We start from the raw sequence: 13,262 nt of genomic DNA on the forward strand, positions 1-13,262 counted from the left end.
TGAGAAGAAAACACATCATCTTTTGTTTCAGGCTTAGCTTTTGCTGTTTTGGAAACATTTAAAGTACAAGTGTCATTTAGATGTTTGTTTCTAAATTGTATTGAGATGGTATTTTTGTATGTGTATCACTTCCTTTAAACGAATCCACACACCCATTAAATCCTTGAACCCTATAATGGTCTTATTTTGTCTCTTTATTATGCACCCACCGTATACATTGGGTTGTTAACTGATTACGACTTAACAAATGTTCTAATTTGCATTCTTTAATTCTAAGTATAGACTTGCTTAACTTATTTGTTCTGTGAAAAATCTCTTCGTTCATAATTGACTTCTTTCAAAATGGACTAATTTATGGTCTTGTAGAGTTTGTAATAGTACTCGTATACAAATTGACAGTCTTTCAAAGGCTGGCTATTTTACAGCGATGTGCGGTATTTGGGGTCGGGGGAGGTAATTGCCCCAAAGTCAGACGATCGCAAGGTTAAGACCTTTTCATACCTTTTCTCAGTAGGACTTTTTTTTTATTTTACGTTCTTTTGGAGACATTGGGGTTGTGACGTCACATCGGTGATGCAGTCACTTGCTCTTTGCTGCGCTCACTCAGTCCTGAGTCCATCTCATTGGTCCGCTCCGTTCAAGGGCGGGGACGAGGGGGGGGAATTCCCAGACGTGTCTCTAGAGCTCTGAACAAATATTAATTTCGTCACACATTGTCACTCATTCTGCCTGGTGAGCCGAAAAGAACAATCGTCTGTGTCGAGACAACGCATTATGGACGGTGAGTACAAATTCTCTAAATTGAGAACGAGGGAGTGTATGTGACTTCGGGTGACGACTGCAGAGGGAGAAAACTGAATACATGTATTCATTACTGAATTACAAACTACATCCAATGTAAATATCGGAACAAAAAAAACATCTGTGCGCTTTGTGGGGGCAACAAGGCATCATCGGCCTAGTTTTTTAAAAAAACATTTTAAGAAGAGCATCTCGTCTCTGTTAGTAGCCCACTTGGACTCAGAGCCTGCTTACTAAGCGCGCCCCTCGCTTCCCTTCCACAGCTCAACTGCCGCCCTTGCTGGGGGACAACCAATTTACAAGTAAGTCCACATTTAAGTCAGCTTTTTCAAATGTCATGTGAACGCTGGCGAACATTGCTGGCCGTTTCCCCTCTTCGTAGTCGATACTTCTTGCTTTCTACTTCCTCATTTATTGTATTGGAAGGCTCGCGACAGAGGTTTTTTTATTGACAAGGGTGGGTGAGCAGGTGGGAGCGTGGGGGTCAGCTTGTGTTTCTTAATAGTTACATAGGTATATTCGAGTGTGTCATATGCTAGGCGGATTGGTATTTGTTTAATGTTTAGTACTGCTGTATGAATGGGGGGGCTCGCTGGACTATTAAAGGATACCATTATTGTATCCTGGCATCTGGTTCTGTATTCTGGTTATGCATTCAGGCATGCAAAGCCAATGCCTAAATGTCTATTAGTGAATGCATGCCAGTTTGGCTTTGGATTTGCGCCTTTCTTCCTGAATGTAATCTGGTTTAGAAGCGTTGTGCCAAGGTTTAGCGTAGTGGCAGTGGAACTTAACGCATAAAACAGCATTGTTTTAATGACAGGGTGTCACAATTCTCAGACTTAGAGTTGAAATAAGTGCCATGCATGAGGGAAACATCTGTCCTTTGCTTTCATTAGCCCTAGCCCAACACTATCCTGCATCGACATTTTAAATCATAGCTCTCACCACGCCATTAACCATAATCATAACCAACACTACGTGACACTACGGTGCACTGGGCCTACTCGTGGCCATTACATTTTAATTACTACATAAAGAGGTTCATGATTAACGGGCGGTCTTCCACCATTCCTGGTTCCCTGCAGTGGCTGTACCAGAGGTCCAGATCTTTGAGCAGCCCAAGCAGAGAGGCATGCGCTTCAGATACAAGTGTGAGGGTCGCTCCGCTGGAAGCATCCCCGGGGAGCGGAGTTTTGACAACAACAGGACCTACCCAAGTCTCCAGGTAGATAGAGACACACACACACACACACACACACACACACACACACACACACACACACACACACACACACACACACACACACACACACACACACACACACACACACCCTCCTGGGGACACACACAGACAGGTGTTCTGCAGGTGGGTGCGATTCCAAACTCTTAAGTCTTTGCTCACTGGGATTGACCTCATGATAACTGCATCCTGTCAATTAATCACGTCCTCCCATTATGGGGAACACCTTAATTGGCACCAACACTGTTGGTGCACACCTTTCCACCAACAGCATGATCAGAAGGGTTCTCTACACATAACACACGTACAACTAAGAAGTTTATATTACGATGTACTTTAATAGATACATTCACAAGTTCAGTGGGAGTAGGCCGCCTCTGCATCTACCATCAACTGTTGCCAACACTGGCCAGCTGGTCACTTTATTTACTTGTGTCCCACTCCTCTGTTTTTATTAGGTTTACATGTTACATGTTTTTAACCAATAAGATGTCGGTTAATTGTCTGCCTCGTTGTCTGGCCGTTAATCGACAAGTTATTGACCTCTAGTTTGAGACCAACCAAGTGAAATCTCTTATTGTTTTAAACCCAAGTTTTAGTTAACACAAAACAAACGAAGAACTCTTCTCCCTAGCTGTGAAAAAAATCCAAAATGTTGATTACTTGTTGGGTGTTTTGCTCCCTAATCTCCTACGCTCAAACTGCATTGCTCTACTCAGGTGTAAAACAGTTTGCAGCCCTATAGTGAAGACAATGGAGCGATATTGGCTTAGAATTATCAGCTCTCTCTGCGTTAAATGAATCAGCGGAGTAAAGCATAATACAATTTCTCATCATTGGCCGATTGTTCATCAGACCTCATGTATATCAGGCATCCCTACCTTTTATGATTTAGTGTAGTTATAACTCAATGCAAGTCATATGTGACGTACCACCATGTAACTCGTGTTCAAAATGCATTGCTGTGTCTTAACCGAACCCGACCGATCTCTTTCGTGTAGATCCTGAATTACTGCGGTAAGGGAAAGGTGCGTGTTTCCTTGGTGACTAAGAGTGAGCCCTACCGGCCCCACCCCCACGACCTGGTGGGAAAGGACTGCAAGGAAGGGTACTACGAGGCAGAGTTTGGGCCGGAGCGCAGGGTCATTGCGTGAGTACCCCCAACTCTCTCTGTAGCCGTCCTTTTCAGTAGCATTCCCTGTTTGCCCTTTCAAGGAGAAAAGCTGTCATTAGCCTTATCGGAGCACATGAGGCCCCAAGGATTTGAACATTCAAAAGAAAATTTTTGGATTAGACATGTGAAACATCTGCAAAGGCTTACCTTGAAGAACATGGACAGACATATGATACACATACAAAAAATGTCACACACCTACACAATATGAGTTCAACAGTGACGAGGTTTGGATTGTGGGAATTCCCCAAGTCACATCATCTCTCTCATTGCCTGCTTTAGAGAGAAAGAAGGATGAGTGTGTGTGTGTGGGAGTACTCAGTCACGCATGTCATGTTTACATTTACCGCAAATTATATAGGCTCAGATACCATCAGAAATCAGTCTTCTCTAGCCTTAATGAATTGATCATTTACAATAATGATTAATTTAATTGATGAATTCCAAATATTCGGTTATGTATTCCCAAAAAATGTGGTATGCTGTAGCAGAGGGGCAGCGGTTTATGGCGTGGGTTCTACTTCAAATACAGTTAAAACAGCCATGTTAAAAGGAATGGGATGTTTTAAACCATCTGTAGCAAACCCAAACCTTTTGGTACCTCCGTTTACCCTTTGGTACTCAGACAAACTACACAATTGATTTAGTTTGTTATTCAAAAACCAAACCGGCTTTGCCATTAAAAGATGGAATGATGTTGCATGGGGTTTTGGGAAGGTATGTGGGGTGTTTGTGGAAGCAGCCAACTTGTACTTAAAGAGATGTCTGTGTCTTCCGGCGCTAGCTTCCAGAACCTGGGCATCCAGTGTGTGAGGAGGAGAGAGGTGAAGGAGGCCATCATGCAGCGAATCACCAGAGGAATCAACCCTTTTCATGGTAAGCCCCCTAAGTCTCTCTGTCTCTGTCTCTGTCTCTGTCTCTGTCTCTGTCTCTGTCTCTCTCTCTCTCTCTCTCTCCCTCCCTTTCTCTTGCGCTCGATTCATCTCCCTTTTGAGAATTGCACAAATGCATCGGTCTGAGACATTTCAGTTGTCTTCATCCTTAATGGTGTGAGGGTTGTCAGGTACTGACTATCAGGTTGCAGTATTCAAGCATAAATTCCCTAATGAAGCTCTGTACAATTATTATAACTAGAGTTTTTGCGCGCGCGTTGCACGTGCTCAACCTCTAGTTTTAATTAACAGGAGTAATTGTTCAATGGAAAGTGTAGTATACTATGTATGCAAATCATTTATTAAATAGCTTTTACTGTTATTCAGGGCTGTAAAGTGCATTGACATTTTAAAAGGCAAGGCAACTACTATTGGTTTGTTGAAAATAATAATCAGCATTGAGATTAAACATCTCTTCCAGTGTCCTGGCCAAGACAGGCAGCAGTAGCCTACAGTCACACATAGCATACACACAAAACATAAGAAAAATAAAACGGTCTGCAGGGGGGAAGGGGGATATCAATATCGCAAGATATTTCGGGAGGCTCAAGGAGGGGGATAATATTAAGTTTGAGCAACAAAGTGTAAAGACATTTAGGAAGGCTCAAGGAGGAGAGTAATATTACATTTGAGCAATAATTGTAGTCTTGGGTCGGACTCTAGACATAATTCACCATACTGTGTTATTGAAATATTTTCGTTGCGTTATAGAGAAACTGTCTCTTTAAGATCACGTCACATGTGTGTTGATATGCTGGTCAGCGCGATGTTTGAATTTAACGGTTTTTATATGACAAAAAGAACGACTTGCCGTTGCTTGTCGAGGTGAGAAATTTTCTCTTCCCCTCTTTTATTGTAATTTCTACAGTCTATAGACAGAACGTCTTACCTGGGAGAGTTTGTCGACGGCTGAGCCGTTATGTTTAAAAACATAACATCTTACCTGGGCGATTGTCGCTGCGGCGTGTGCGCGTGCGTGTGTGTTCTTACCTGCATTGTGTCGATGGCAGAGCCATTATGTTTAAAAACATAACGTCTTACCTCGACGAGTGTGTCGCTGCCTTTGTCTTGAAGTGCGGTGTATGCGCGTGTGTGTGTGTGCCATAACGTGTATGTGTCAATGCCTGTGCCTGGACGTGCGCATGCTTGTGTGCGTGTGTGTGCGTTTCCGTGTATGTTTGTGTGCATGTGCGTGTGTTTGCGGTATGTGCGTGCTTGCGGTGTGTGTATGCGTTCGCGCCTGCTGTGTGTGTGTGTGTGTGTGAGCTGCAGGCTGCTTGGCACATGCGCACAAGGCTAACTGGGGCGACAGGCCTGCTATTATAGTAGTACGATATATTTATTTATTTATTTATTTAGCTAACTACCAACCTACCACACACAAATATGAAAGAACGGTTGAATATGTGCTTTTTGAGCATTTTGTTTCTATGTAGTTGCCCTTGCATATGATTCCCATGCTGGGGAAAATTGTGCGTCTGAAAGCAGTGGTGGTTCAGTGGGCAGCCCCCTGCCTCACCCCCCAGCGTGTGGTGCAGACAGATGGCTGTGGCGGCGGCGGCCCCTCATGTACAAACAGGCGTTGGGCTCCACTTCCCCATTCCATCTTGACGTTGCTCAATCCAGTGTGGCGCTGGATGCCACCGGAGTGCTGGAAACGCAGCATTCATTAACAGGCTAGCGTGCGAGGGAGGGGGTAGATGAGCAACGCGGGGCTTCCCCGTATTTTCAGCAACGGCACTTTTATAGGCCTTCTTCTTTGGCTAAATGACATGGTTGTTCGGCTACGTTTTTTTATGTTCCTCGCTACACACACACACACACACACACACACACACACACACACACACACACACACACACTCAATGGTTAGCCCAGTTGTAGTTGTGCTTTGTGGGAGGGACAATTTAGTATCTTGGTTCTTTGTTGTTTCGTAATCCAGGAGAGTTATAATATACGTGCAAGACTAAGAGGTTCCTCATTGTCTATGTCACAAGACGCTTGTGTGAGACTGCAGCAGTAGAGCTGTAGCACTATTCAACCCCGCCCCTTATTGCTTTTCTAATGCTAATGTGATGGATGTGTACAGTGTGCAACACTCAAAGCTGTCTTCCCAGTGACCTGGTACCCTGATCTGTTGAGAGTATCAATCTTGATTAGGTCGTACGCATTGAGAGCCAATTTGTTTCTTTGTTCATTTAATAATTTGTAGGTTACTATTTTGAATAATCTATATTGTCTATATAAAATCCCACGATCCATTAAGCCACATTGTCACTCGTGATACGAGAGTTTGGAGAGCAGAAGCGAGCGGAAAGATTGATGGGTCATTTTCTCAGCAAGATTTATTGTAGCCCACTATTATTCTTACTTCACTTCTGCTGTGAAACTCAAGCGTTTCCTGTGTGCAGAGAGAGTCTCATGCAGTCTCTCTCTTCATTAACCAGAGCATAGAGATCTGCATCTTTTTGTTTGTGTCTGTACACGTTTGTGTTGGAGTGTTGCGTCAGTCACCAGCACCAACGTTACATTTGTAGTTTGCATCAGTGCTTCAGCGAGCTTGGTCTTATGTTGGTCCACAACATGGCCTCAGGCTTTGAAATCCTGTGAAACCTTTCCCAAAAGGATCATCAGATATGGCTCTGGGGCTGATATGGTTCATCAACTCATCTCCTCATTACTCTTTAGTGCAGCCTACCACTACAATGATCACAATACTTTGAAATCTACTTGGAAATATCAACACAATATGGTGCAATCTGGTGATTATTGAGCTATGGCAGCTCAGGTGACATGTGAATGTTATTCACATGACGTCCATCCCTCAGCTTGGTTAACCGGACTGAACTGGTTTAGCACTCATCCACATTCTGGATGAGTCATGTCGTAGCACTTGTAGTGGTTGTGTTTGACACCCGTCTCCCACTCTCGTTTTTTCTCCTTCCTTGGCCTCATTCTCACAGTACATATTAATACCAAAAGATATGCACATGCAAACCAGGTGGGCACACACACCTTCACACTCTTTCCAACCCATGGCCAACGCACTTGAACATGCTACACAAACAAACAGCCAGGTGATGTCTCTCTGTCTCTCTCTGTCACTCTTTTGCTCTTTTTCTCTCACCCCCCCCCCCCCCCCCCCCCCCCTTTCGTCATACAAAACGAGGTGTCAATATATTTTCCGACAATATATTTTATGTTCTTCTCTCTCCCTCCCTTTCACTTTCTCCACTGTTGTCGGTGCCACATGCAAGCTTGAACCTATCACACATACACAAAGTAGAACTATGGGTAAACACCCTTTGAAGTCGGTGCAACTTGGTACAGCCAACAGTAAGAGGCACGGCACTAATATTCTCTAGAGAGGAGGGGAGGGGATCAGGAACAACAGCCATTCACATACTAGTCCAAAGACATGAACAGATCTTTTCTAGAGTTAGTCAGCTTTGTCTTTTTTACTCCGGGAGGGGTCAGTGTCGTGGTTTGGTTGATGGTGGTGCTGGAGAGGTGGAATGGAAGAAAGCCCCCCCCCCCCCCCCCCCCCCCCCCGACTCCTCTCCACAGGAGGCATGCACGTCCTCTCCGACGCAGGCTTCGTGTGCTCAGTTTCCACCTGTGGAGGAGTGACGTGGCAGCCTCAGTAGTTTGTGGGCCAGGACTCCGCACAGCAAGTCTGAGTGCCTGAGCGTTTTTCGAGAGGAGAGCAAAGATGCAGAGATTTGAAGGAAATCAGTGGGATGTGAAACTTAGTTTGTGTGGGCGTCTGTTGTTGCGGCGGGAGGTGCCGTGTGTGCATCTTCGGCAGGTGGTGTGTGTGTGTGTGTGTGTGCGTGTGTTCGGTGGGGCGGCTGCGTACTACTGACTGCTGTGTGTAGGCTTATGCCGCTGCGTGACGTATTTGAAGGGGAGCCATGGTTGAGTTTGCATGAGGGTAGCCTTCCACCCCTCCCTCAGCCCCCTCAAACCAGACAGCTAGTCAGTCTGTCAGACTCTCGTCTATGTTGGGGATAATATCCAAGACTCCAAACTATGATGAATGAAATAACCGACTCAGTATGCAATACCTCTGCTATATTGACCTTGTGTATCTGTGTGTGCAGTGCCCAAGGAGCAGCTTGTGCAGACCGAGGAGTATGACCTGAACGTGGTGCGTCTCTGCATCGAGGTGTTCCTCCAGGACCAGAGCGGACATTACGGCCACTCCATCAAGCCCATCGTCACCAACCCCATCTACGACAACCGTGAGTGGCCACGCTAAGCCCCGCCCCCCACCCCCTCCTCGTCTGGTCAGGCCTGCAATGAGATTCGGCTTGAGACATGCAGGCCCCACCTGTGTGGTGATGGATCTGCATCACTGCCCTTTACACCAATTGTTGGTAGATTTGAACAGAACATTACAATTTATTTAATCCGTTGTTCAAAGGTCTTTTCTCCACAAAGTTGGAGAAAAGACCATTAGTAAATTAGAACCGTCTAAGATCACAAAATCAACTACATATACAGTATTATCACAAAAATTGTATATCTATCTATACTATATTTATTTATATATATATATTCTGTACACCTTTTTTTGTTTTTAAGACCAGAAAGCCTTCATTATTGCTCAATTCATAATTAATCAATAATCCAAAAATGACCAGACATGTCTATAGCACATGGCTCTAAGGTGATTAGCAGCTAGCTTTATTCTCAACTGTTGTACAGACAGAGGCTGTTCATTGTTCCGCACACACACAAAGAGAAAGGGGAAGTTCTCTGCACTCACTCAACAAGCTGCCCCGTTACCATAGCGTACTTCCTCTTTTGTAGCGGCCATCATGTGACTCGATCAGTTTAAATTGTAAACCAAAAGCGCTCTTGTTATGACACTCCCTTTTTGGTGAAAGTATCTCCCAGAGATAATGAATTTATCTTCGTGATCACAGATCTTTTTCACAATTATACACGCAGGCTGCTGTCTAATTAACCAAATTTGTAACCCTTCACTCTATAAACTGTCGTCCATGACCATTAAAGGCTGCCTTCGAGACATACTGAGCTCTCAGAAGCTGGATGTTGTATCTAATGTGTGTGTGTGTGTCCTCAGGTGCCCCAAATACGGCTGAGTTGAGGATCTGTCGAGTCAACAGGAACAGTGGAAGCGTTAAGGGAGGAGATGAGATCTTCTTGCTGTGTGACAAAGTTCAAAAAGGTACACAAATTAACCCCAATGATAAGCCATTAAAAATGATTTTGGTGGGGCGGGGCAGGAAGTTGATTTAACGCTCCAACCAGCAAGGGCGACGTGAGTGTGCGCCGGTGTGTCGGTGAGGTCAGGGCTGAAGTGGGCTCTAATTGTCATCAGAGCCCACTTTAGAGTTAGGAGGGCAAAGATTTCTTTAAACCAATTTGGCATCATCAGGCTTGACTCAAGTTCCTCTGCATATGTATATGCAGAGGAACATCCAACCCATACCTCGGGATAGAAGAGGCTTAATGCAGGTACCCCCACATGTTCCTAGTCCCAATTGTGGACCGACAACCTGACGGCCAGGCAAGACTGTTTTTCAAGACCTGCCATATAGTGTTTACTGTCGCAGTCAGCCCAGCTCTAAAAGGTTTCCAGTGGGTAGGAGGCTTCAGCTCAAAGGGACCTTTTTAAAACATGTATATCTTATCACACTTGGTTATCACATTATTTGTGTTTACATCTGCACTCAGTTTTTTTCCTTCCCCTCAACCTCCATTCTTTGCCATCAGCCATCTTTGTGTTCATTCATTCACACATTCGTCCATCTCTGTCCTCCCTCTCCCCCTCTGCCACCACCCGCGCCCCTCAGACGACATTGAGGTTCGCTTCTTCACCAAAGACGGCTGGGAGGCCCGGGGCTCCTTCTCCCAGGCGGACGTCCACCGGCAGGTGGCCATCGTCTTCAAGACCCCCCCCTACTACGACGCCTCCATCACCACTCCCGTGGCCGTGCAGATGCAGCTGCGCCGGCCCACTGACCAGGAAGTGAGCGAGGCCATCCAGTTCCGTTACCTGCCCGACGACAAAGGTGGGAAGTGTTCGAGTGCAGTAACCAATGAACCGCAGGGTTGCTAATGCGCAGCACTCGGTTGAATAAAACAAATAGGATCGTGTTTTAATGGCCAGTGGTTGCCAGCCACTCACACTGTCTTCTCTACGTGCTGCTGCTTCTTCTTGACAGAAATCTATATCAAAAGACAATGTGTAGCTAAGTTACTGAAGACAAATAGATTCACCTCGATGGTAGCGCATGTCCAGATTAATGATACAAACTCATGTTTAAAATGGCTGATGGTCATGATATACTTTAAATATATATTCTCTTTGTTAAATTAACCATTTCACTGTTTTTCAGACCCGTATGGTTATAACGAGAAGAAGCGGAGATTGGAGAATAATTTCCTAATGAAGAAGTCTGATCTGTCAGGTAATTAATAACGTTTATTTACAGTTCCCTTTGTCAGTGTGTCCCATTTGCTGTGTTGGATTGGCAGGGTTAACAATGGTTTGGAACCCAATTCACCCCAACTAGTAAAATACATTGTATCTCACCCTTAAATCCTCCTCCTACAGCGGGTTCCCTGACTGGTGTGACGGCCAACCGGCAAAAACTAGTACCATGTAGCCCCATGATGGGCCACAGAAAAGGTCAGTGTTTCAGCCTGGCTCGTACTTTGCTCGTCCTCCTATCCATGATCCACTAAATTTGACCCGCTACTGTCTTCGTTCTTTTTTTTCTTCAGACAACAATCCATTTCAGAGGAGCCTTGCATCGGCAATGCAGCAAACTTCTGTAGCACTTAACCCGGCCTTCAACCTTGCCGCTCCACGTCCCTCCGGGATGCCGTTTCCTCAGCCCGCTGGTGTTTCACACACCCAATCGTGGCGAAACCCCAACCCAGCATTCTCCATGGACACCATCAGGGCCAACCCACTCGGCACCATGAGCCCTGCAGGGCACAACGTTAGGCCGCAGCAGCCTAATGCTGCCTCTGGTTACCCTGCTGGCACCAACGTCTTACCCGAGCTTTCCATGAAGGACTTGCAGTGCTTGGATCCGGAACTCCATGGTTCTTTGATATGCCAGGTACTACAACAGCCCCAGCATTATTTCTTTCATCAACAACAACAACAACAGCAGCAGCAGCAGCAGCAGCAGCAGCAGCAGCAGCAGCAGCATCAACAGCTTCAACAACACAGGGTGGAGTGCGGCACGGAGACCAAAGGCCAGAGCATTCCCGGTGCCCAGAGCCAGGGTCTCCAGCCTGCATGGTCTGGTGTTGCTTCCCCTAGCCCCATGGAGGGCACGTTGAATGGGCCAGGAGATGGAGTGGGCACCCCGGGGCTCGGTAGTTTTCCGCTCTTGGAGGGGATGGAGGGAGATGATTTTATCAAGGGTCTGATGGCCGGATGGACTCATGCTGGCTTCCAGGTGAAACAGGAACAGGAACAGGTTGCTGGTGGGCAGGACAACCGTGCTCCTTTCATACAACCCACAATGGAAAGTCAGGGTATCACTTACACTGACCTGCTTCCAAGGCCCATGAACAATGGCATCAGCAGCGAATCAATGGCACAAGACGGCGGTAATAGCTGCAAACATCCTGTTCAAAACAGCCGCATCTCCCAACAAATTTTCTTCAACTCTCTCGCTGACTGGGTCAATCTGACCACTGACTCGACCAAGTGACTGACCAAAATAACTTGGGGACATTTGAGGATCAACAAAATGCAATGCCTCATTTGAGTGGCTCATTTAGAGGCTGATGAGTTTTTATCGTGTATGCAGTTAGCTCTTATGGTAGACCAAGGTTTTCCAATCTCATGTTAGCACTGGTATCTTTTCAATGCAAATCTACTGCTGTCTGAGTGTCCTCTGGGTACTGGTAGCATATAGGTGGGTGTGTTCTCATTGGTTGAGTAGGATGGATGTAAAACATGTCTCTAACATCAGCCAGCTAAACAGTAAACAATTGGTATTGGTCCCTTTTGGATAGTGTTTCGTCATTGTTTACCACCAGTTATATCAACAAAGCATTGGGTTATTGTTATGTGTATATATGCTGTATATTTCTGCAACACTCAGGCTGTAAGCGGCCATCTTGCCGACGTGCTCGAAACACGGCAAGTTAGTGAAATTTCCAATGAGGAAGTGGGAGAAATCACAGTCACCAGCGGCACTGTGACGTATTTCCTTTGTAATGACTATGTCATACCACTGTGCTCATAGCGGTCCTATAAAAGTCAACAGAGTATTGGGTTGTGAACCCTTTACAATACACCTCTTGTTTTGTTTGCCCTTTACCTTGTTCTTCCACTATCTGTGGGGATCTGATGGAGACTGTGTGGCCTTTCCAGGTCCGTGGGGGCAGGGCGGAGCTATGAACAGACTCGGATTGTGTTTAGCTTAGTAAATTGATCTCTCACGCGATTGGTCAGTGTACGGCTGCTCAACAATCTCCTTTCAATTGTTTAGAAAAAAATGGTACATAATATCTCTGCTTAGCTTTTAGTGGGCATACATATAAATCGCACATTCCTATGCATTGCACTTATTTCAAGACATAAATTTGGTAGAATTTACCAAATTTTTGACACAATAAATGTTTGATGACTAATTCCAGTAGTTCCTGTTATTTTCTTGTCTTTGTGTTGCTATGCGGCGATCCATGGTAGTGTACAACCTTGTCTAGACCTATGTCCTTGGATAACACTAGAGCACTATGTAACTGAGTGGTTTTGATCAATTATATCTCTATAAAACAACGGGGGGGGGAGAGATTGTGCTATTTTATCACCAGGGGTGAGCTAGGCATTACAAGCCTTTTTTAAATCTGCCATTCCATGTGCGTTAGTGACATCACACATCACAAGTGGGAGTGTCCCCCTAGATATATACCTAGAATCAGTCTACTAGCCTAACCAGTGGACAGTTGCAAATGTTGCTTTCCTATCATACCTAAAGATGGACACTCATTACAAGTTACTAACTACTGTAATGGCTTATCAAGCTCACACCCGGTGGTAAAACAAGGGCCCTTTAATGGAGCTTCAAGAACCTCTCCGTCCTTTGGTATTTAGTGTTGCATTGCATTG

At 45.3% G+C, this 13,262-nt stretch overlaps 1 protein-coding gene across 1 annotated transcript; it reads left to right on the top strand.

Annotated features, from left to right (window-relative positions):
* Positions 1-673: 673 nt before the first annotated feature.
* On the top strand, positions 674-12,785 carry rel (v-rel avian reticuloendotheliosis viral oncogene homolog). The gene is made up of 11 exons (XM_079728749.1): positions 674-781; positions 1,065-1,103; positions 1,890-2,029; positions 3,046-3,194; positions 4,003-4,094; positions 8,254-8,394; positions 9,243-9,347; positions 9,976-10,194; positions 10,522-10,593; positions 10,740-10,814; positions 10,910-12,785. The coding sequence occupies exons 1-11, from the start codon at positions 775-777 to the stop codon at positions 11,854-11,856; spliced, it is 1,986 nt and encodes a 661-aa protein (XP_079584875.1). The 5' UTR covers positions 674-774; the 3' UTR covers positions 11,857-12,785.
* The last annotated feature ends 477 nt before the right edge of the window (positions 12,786-13,262 follow it).

This window comes from Pollachius pollachius (genome assembly GCF_949987615.1).
Source record: "Pollachius pollachius genome assembly, chromosome: 2".
Classification (NCBI taxonomy): domain Eukaryota; kingdom Metazoa; phylum Chordata; class Actinopteri; order Gadiformes; family Gadidae; genus Pollachius; species Pollachius pollachius.

Excerpts from the sequence above, each read along its gene's own strand:
- rel (XM_079728749.1), top strand. Across the intron at positions 2,030-3,045 it reads GGACCTACCCAAGTCTCCAG|ATCCTGAATTACTGCGGTAA; the intron begins GTAGATAGAGAC and ends TCTTTCGTGTAG. Across the intron at positions 3,195-4,002 it reads CCGGAGCGCAGGGTCATTGC|CTTCCAGAACCTGGGCATCC; the intron begins GTGAGTACCCCC and ends TTCCGGCGCTAG.